This window comes from Neltuma alba, unplaced genomic scaffold (assembly GCF_004799145.2).
Source record: "Neltuma alba isolate B1F8T4 unplaced genomic scaffold, ASM479914v2 tig00010592_pilon, whole genome shotgun sequence".
Lineage (NCBI taxonomy): Eukaryota > Viridiplantae > Streptophyta > Magnoliopsida > Fabales > Fabaceae > Neltuma > Neltuma alba.
The window spans coordinates 662698-670072 of NW_021635455.1; the positions used below are offsets into that span (position 1 = coordinate 662698).

General features: G+C 37.0%; 1 protein-coding gene across 1 annotated transcript; it reads right to left on the minus strand.

Annotated features, from left to right (window-relative positions):
• Positions 1-7: 7 nt before the first annotated feature.
• On the minus strand, positions 8-5329 carry LOC114757306 (protein unc-13 homolog). Its single transcript, XM_028946310.1, has 5 exons — positions 4661-5329; positions 3067-3936; positions 2243-2698; positions 1693-1882; positions 8-1580 (listed from the first exon to the last, which is right to left on the minus strand). Exons 1-5 carry the CDS (start codon positions 5180-5182, stop codon positions 649-651), a joined length of 2970 nt encoding a protein of 989 aa, XP_028802143.1. The 5' UTR covers positions 5183-5329; the 3' UTR covers positions 8-648.
• Between the last annotated feature and the right edge of the window lie 2046 nt (positions 5330-7375).

Consider the following 7375-nt stretch of genomic DNA (forward strand, 5'->3'; position numbering starts at 1 on the left):
TCTAATATACACTGATGCATCATATATACATATTCTCAACCAGGAAAAAAAAAAATACAAACATTAGAATGTGTTCAACTTGTTAGGTGTAACATAAGCATTCGCATACACAGATTGATCCCAACTTACATGATGATAAATAATGACATCAACTTCAATAAACATATGCTATACATTGCTTTTGTTTCTTACTAGTAAAAATGTGACAAGCCACTCCAAGGGAATTCAACAAAAGAATTTTTCATATATAAAGAACTCGCAGAAGAGAAGTTGAAAAGGGCTACCCGAGAAAGAAAGCACCAGAGTCCAGAAATACTAAGATGATCCTACCTTCAAATGATTAACGAATCAGAAAGAATATTCAACTATCTTCGCAAATAAAGCCTCTGCCCAAGGAACACTGAAGGCCACCACACATGCTGCCCTTCTCCAGACCCATTGGATATGGAAGTAGAACCACCACCAATTTGAACAAAATACACTATACAAGACAGCTGCACCCTGTGGTAAACTTAGCTCGCCAATGCAGATAATGTTACCTGCTGAGCAATATTGCTCCAAATACAAGCAGAACCAGAAATATAAGCATAATGCCATTTCCAGCGATGATATCTTGGTTTCCATTCTGCGTACAGGTTCCCAAGATTCTTACAGTTTCTTAGGTAGATTATATGCCTTTTTAAGAAACTTAGAAGCTGATTCATCGTTCCTATAGCACAAAACACGTAGTAGTGTGTTAGGTTCAGATGGATTCCACTGTCCGGAAGTTGGAGGTAAAGGAAGTCTAGATCTAGCAGAGGAGCCAAACGTCTCCAGGGTTGCCCTTCTAAACCGCTCAATGAGGCTATCTGTATCAGTTCGGAAGAGGGGGAGGACAGACCTTGCTGTAGTTGAAAACTTATCTATTAATTCAGAAGGCAAGCCATCCCCATTTGCCCAGAAGAGATCCTTAAGGGATTTGAAATCATCCTCTATGATCTGAGAGTCCTGCCGGGAAAATGCACGTGAGGGTCCTCCAGCAAGCAAGACCAGCAAGAATCCCTCAAAGGAAGCTCTCATTATATCAGTAAGAATCCGTGTGCGAATTCTTTCATGGATTGTATCAGAAATGATCATCAAGTTTCGCTCAAGTTCTTGCAGAAATGGTTCAATCCTGGAAGATGATGTATCTCCAACGTATAAACCATCCCATAAAACATGGCTTAGATCATGGAATATGATTCTGTATGCCACTGCCTCACAAAGTTGTTGAATTCCTTCAACACATGCAGCTGGAGATAATTCAAACTTCTTTGCCAATCCATTTGAAAAATCTTCCACATCAGCAGACTCAGAGTTTCGTAGAAGGGTAATAATTCTTTTCTCCAGAACATCAAATTCACCCCGGATCCATTGCAAAGTGTTTATGCGAGCACAAAGTTGTGGTACCCCAAAAGAGGCATCCCCATTGGTTGCAACCTGAGAGTTTCTCTTCTGAACATTAGGAGATTTTTCTTTCTTCTTCCCAAAGCCTTGAAATTTTGATCCAATAGAACATCTGGTCAATGCTGGCATTGTTGGAAGATACGTATTTCGTGATCCTGAATATATCAAGAAAAATTAACCCAGTTATTTTTTTGGGGTCAAAAAAGAAACCCAATTGTTATGTATACTAAATATCAAAGCTCAACTATCAAATTCAACATGATTTACCACAGCCAGATTTTGCTTTGGTAACATAGTATTGCAGGCATCTGTCAAGGCCATTCATCAGTTCAGGAAGCAATGCAGGATGCATTGGTATTGGAAGCTGAAAGTATGCATCCAAAGTTTCATTTATGATTCGCAATACTTCGACAGCAGAAGGGGCATAACCATCCTGACTTGTCTGTGGACTCCAGACCTAATCATCACAATAAACTATATTACTTTGAAGATATTAGGTAAACAATTGAAGTATACATAAACTCACATAATATACTAAATAAAGGCGATTATGGTTTAGAATCTTGCAGTTCGTGCAGGATTTCAAGTTAGCAACCAACTCTAGAATTCATGCAACGTAAATCCAAGCGCCTGAACTGAAATCTTATTGCTGGTTTACTCCCGTTACATTACCACAGAGAAGACAGTAAAACAAAAATATTTAACAATAACATCATGATGTCTTTATTTATATTCTATAAAGACCTTGCCCTGGTAATAAGTGGTGATGAAAATTCATCAAAAGGAAGCAAAATACAAAAGGATGATGAATGCAAACCTCTTGTTGCACATTCCTATCAACCCACTCTTTAAGTCTGTCTAGTCTAGTCTTAATCCATGTTTTCACCATATTGGCAATAGCAGCTTCAGCCTCAAAAGGAGGCATCTCACGGATTATTGCTTTGCCACCATCATCACTCTCTACTGAATCTTCTACAGCTATTTGTACAAGGTCTTTCTCCAACTTATCTGCCGCTCTCAAAACTTGTACTGCATCAGGTGTCAGTTCTGTTATGCCCGAGATGAACTGTTTCAATTCATTTCCATAGCATGCGTGAAGAGTGGCCACAGCAACACCCGCTGACAAAGGATGCCACCTCTTAAGTATTGGACTGAACACTCGCTTCTCATTAACTGCCAGGCTACCGACATCCTTGGCAAGAATCGCAAGGAGAGGAAGAGCATTTGGCTGATTTTTGGATGCTCTCCTGCTTGAGTCTGCCTTCTCCATTATCTATCAAGCATAAAAAACATATTTCAGCAAATATGTGTCTGGTAAATTGTAGAAAGAGAGTGACAGAATAGTGATTCAAGACAACTATTGCCATGACTGTACAGAGAATCACAATATTTTAGCTATTAAATCTCTTGAGATTTATCTTGAAAAATCTATTGTCCTAACTGAAACTTGATCCACGTTTAGGTTAAATTAAACAAAGGAAAGGTAAAGATTTATCTTAAGACATAATATTCAATCTCTCACATGAAGCGTACAAGGCTACACTGCCATGTCCACAGCAGCTGGACCAGGAAAAGATTTATCTCAATTCTACCACCTTCTACTAGAGGAAGCAGCCAATACTGTAGATAAGGATAACTTACCTGAGCAAAAGCAGTACGTAGTGATGACCTGATGTAGGTATCAATTCTTTCACGGGCAACATTGACTTCATTTCTTCTCCTTCGTCGATACTCATTAGATATATCCTCAACCAAAATCTTCGCAGCTGCCACCCCTAAAGAAACAATGCCCTGCATTGTTTCAACATTTCCAAGATCAAAAGTTTCATGATACGCAAGGAGCCTTTTCTCTGCCCACCCCAATATAGAACTTAATGTAGAACTCAAAATTTTGGAATACTCTGTATCCTTTGTTGTCTTTGCATCATTTGAAACTTCTACTAGCATACCGTCAGCAGCAGACAGTAGATCCAGGTCCATCTGTCCAGTTGCAACAAATTGGTGGAATAAAACCCACGTAAAGCAGAGATTATGAAGAGTTTGGTTCAATCCAAGAATCCCCCAGGTCTTCTTGATTTGTTCCATCAGCTCATCAAATTCGTCAATAAGTGAGGATTCATCGTTAGCATCAAAGCAGGACTGCAGGAGCATTTCATAAAGCCGAAGGTTGAAAGGGATTCCATCTGCCCAGTGGCAGGAATCAGTGGAAGACCCATCATAGGATCTACATGCAAGAGACATGACAGCACTGCGGAGAATCTGCATGGATTCATTATTCTTCCCAGTCTCTATAGGCCTGTCTAAAGCCCCATGAATAATCTGTCGCAATCTATGTGCAGAAGAATTTGACTTATCTAGAGGCATATGAGGATGCAAAAGTAGACCAGCCTCTAGAACCTTCAGCGTTCTCTTCAGCCATTCCTCATGCTCTTGTGGATCAGGAAAATCTGAGAGCTTAAGCTGCTGCAGTAATTCTAGTGGAACTACAACAGATTCAATCCTTCTTCCAACCTGTAATACATCAACAAATAGCTTAGCCGTGATTATTTTAACTTAGTTGATTTCTTTCTGGCTTTATGTTTTCAATGTAAATACCCGTCCTCTCAGAAAAAAATGCATGCAAGCAATTAAAAGCATAAGCAATAGTGTGTATCTATCTACATGAAACAATTTACGGGCTTAAATGAGAACCTCATTGTATTTACATTTCGCCATGTTCTTGGACAGGATAATTTGAGAATTTTTCCTGATAATCATTATTTGATATATGATGACAACTCAAATATTGTCCACATGGAAAGACTACGATCCAAGTGCCGAGATGTAAATAATTTCAAAATTGAAGAGAGTATAGAAAAGTCATGTAGCTTTGTATAACAATAAGAATAACGAAAGTCAGTCATATGCATCATCATTTCTATCGAATGGAAGAGTTGTCAAAATCTTCAATTCACAGAATTTGAAGAACGCGATGGCAGATCGAATAAGTTAAAATGTCCGAAGGACCATTCTGAAACTTGAGCTCCACGTAATTGCCCTTTTTCGTAAGCGAAAGTAAATGGGAAAATTAATTTAAATGAAGATTGGGAAGAAAATCAACCGAGAAACCCAGATCAAACGCCATCTTCCATATAAACTTACATGCATACACACAAAAATGCGCATCTGTGAGGATAGGTGCACAAGTGTGAAGTGCATTGGCAAAGAAGTTGCTATAGAATTAATTGAAAAAGACCTGTCCAGCAGAAATTCTGAGTAGCGCTCTCCTAACGCGCGAGTCCATCGCCTCCGAAACCCTCATCTGATTCCTCATGAGCTCCCCAACCGTCAATGGTCGCTTAGACTTCTGCTGACCTGAGCCCGGACTCGAGGCGGAGCCAGGGCTCTTCTTGGATCCCGAGCCAGGTGATTTTAAGCCGAATGCCTTCTTGACCTTGCTGGCGGCGGTGGAAGTTAGAGATCGCTGCAAGGCAGAGGAGTTCGGGGAGTTGGTGGAGTGGTGGCTCGGAGAGTCGGAATGGTTAGTGGACGAGTTAGAACCGTTGCTGAGTGGCTTACCGGAGGAAGTGCGGCAAGCAGCGACGAAGATCTCGAAAGCGGTTAGCCTGAGTTCGGCATCAGTGAGCTTAGAGGCAAGCTGACCCAGCGGCGAGGGAAGGTCATCGGCGACCATGGCTGATTTACTGACGGTGATTGTCGGTGGTGATGCCTCTCTCTTGGAGTGGCCCAATGATAGGTCTCGGAAGAGGTGAGCCATCGCCGGGAGAAAGGAAAGGAGGAGGGAGAATGGAGGAGAAAGTCAAGCAATAGAAACTACATACACATTACAAACACGGTTAATGGTTAGAGCGAGAGAACATTCTTGGATTAGTGAGATTTTTCACCCTTCATTACTTTCTTTCCTTCTGTCTCTCTATCCTATCTCCGAAACTCGTAAGGAGTTTTCTTTTCACGAAATTAGTCTCCGTAAGATGTAGTATATATAAAGTATATCCTACAAGGAATTCTGCCCTCAACCAATAATATTACGGTGGACAGTGTATTTGAATTTTATTTTTGTTCGGTTATTATTATCAACTATAAATCACTTCCACAATTGCTGGTCAAAAAAAAAAATCACTTCCACAATTCAGAATCTTAGAATTACTTCTTGAATTGGCATGGAGTTAAAAAAAAAAGAGAAACTAAATTTAACGGAATTGCAGTTGGCATTTATAAAACGATAAGAAATACTACCTCCTTAATATAAGATTTTATTTGACTTTTATTTTAATCATAATTATAAGACTCCAATTCCCTTTGTCTTTCATATTTATACTTTTTTTTCAATGTAATCTTTTTAATAATAATAGTTCTAGGCAATATACTTGATTAGCAAGGATATTTTAGGAAAGATAACATATATTTATTACAAACAACTAACTTAATTTATTTCCTTAATCTACTCAAATTAGTTAACTGGCTTTTATATTTAGGACTGGAGGTAGTACTAATTCCGCTCTTTAATATTATATCTAGTTAATTAATTTAGAGATAGTAAGAAAGTTACTAAATTACTACTTCCGATCCTTAATAAAAGAGTTCATTTGACTTTTATTTTAATTCTAAATATAAGATTTTAATCCACTTTATCTCTCATATTTATTCATTTTTTTAATGCAGTCCTTATAATAATAATAATTCTAGTCAATACATTTGATTAGTAAGGATATTTTATGAAAGATAACACTTATTTATTACAAATAACTAACGATCACGTGACATATATTATAATTAAGTACTACCTCTGATCCTTAATATAAGAGCTAGTTGACTAATTTGAATCGATTAAGAAAACTAATTAAATTAATTATTTGTAATAAATAGGTGTTGTTTTTCCTAAAATATCATTTCTAATTAAATGTACTGGTTAGAACTACTATTATTAGAACGGTTACTTTGAGGAAAAAATAGATAAATGTGATAGACAAGGTGAATTGAGATCTTATATTTAAGACAAAAATAAAAGTTAAACGAGCTCTTCTATTAAGGACTATAGGTAATAGATTATTAGATTATATATCAATTTATAAGTGAAGCAAATTAGTTTAAAAAGCAATAAATATAAATACTTTAAAATAATTTAATAATTTTTTTAAATCTGTCTGAATTAATTGATTGAGTGGCGTTTAATCACTAGATGTAGTATAAAGTATACAATTCATAGGATATGCTTTTCTTTTTCGAGGAAGTGCCTTATTCACAAGCTATAGGCACGCTCACTTATTCACAAGCAAGTGCAGGGATCTTTATTCTTTTATTTTCTTCTCACGTATTTTAGGTGGGATTTAAATTAAATATCAAAAAATGGTTTTCTCCCTCTCAATTGACCCCTGCACTAAAATTGACAAATGGATTAATATAATCGTCATGACACTGATAAGGACCAGTGCAAGAAATAATAGCAAAAAAAGAAAATAAAGATTGATACGTTTTGATACATCCATAAGCGAGGCCATGCAATTTGTACAAAATTCGAGAAACTTTGAGTCACCTATTATTAAATTTAACAAATAATAAACAACATGACAAAAACTTAGAGTAAACGAAGGGATTGCCCAATACAGGTCAAATATATCAAATTAGTAAAATGCTATTCAAAGAAATGATAAGCAAAACTACAGGAATTGAACTACTTCTGGTTTGAAAAAAAAAAAATACAAAGATTAAGTTATTTGACGTTAAAGTTTATGGTGGGGACCTAAATTTATATCTTTCTTATTTAAATTTACCGAAAAATCAGTGAGGCGCGTCGTAATATGTGTGGACACGACAGAACGTATAAAAGTATAAAATGGTTGTTTGCGGTGCTCCGAACAAACACCATGGATTAATATGAATATTAATTAATAAATAAATATTTATAGCATGTGGGGGGGGTCCAGGGATGATATGGAAACCAGTGGGCAGA

What these genes read in the sequence shown, in the direction of transcription:
- LOC114757306 (XM_028946310.1), bottom strand. Translation starts at nt 5,182, where the DNA reads ATGGCTCACCTCTTCCGAGACCTATCATTGGGCCACTCCAAGAGAGAG. An exon ending in TCAGAATTTCTGCTGGACAG is followed by an intron (nt 3,937 to 4,660) that starts GTCTTTTTCAAT and finishes GATGTATTACAG; the next exon opens with GTTGGAAGAAGGATTGAATC. An exon ending in TACGTACTGCTTTTGCTCAG is followed by an intron (nt 2,699 to 3,066) that starts GTAAGTTATCCT and finishes TATGCTTGATAG; the next exon opens with ATAATGGAGAAGGCAGACTC.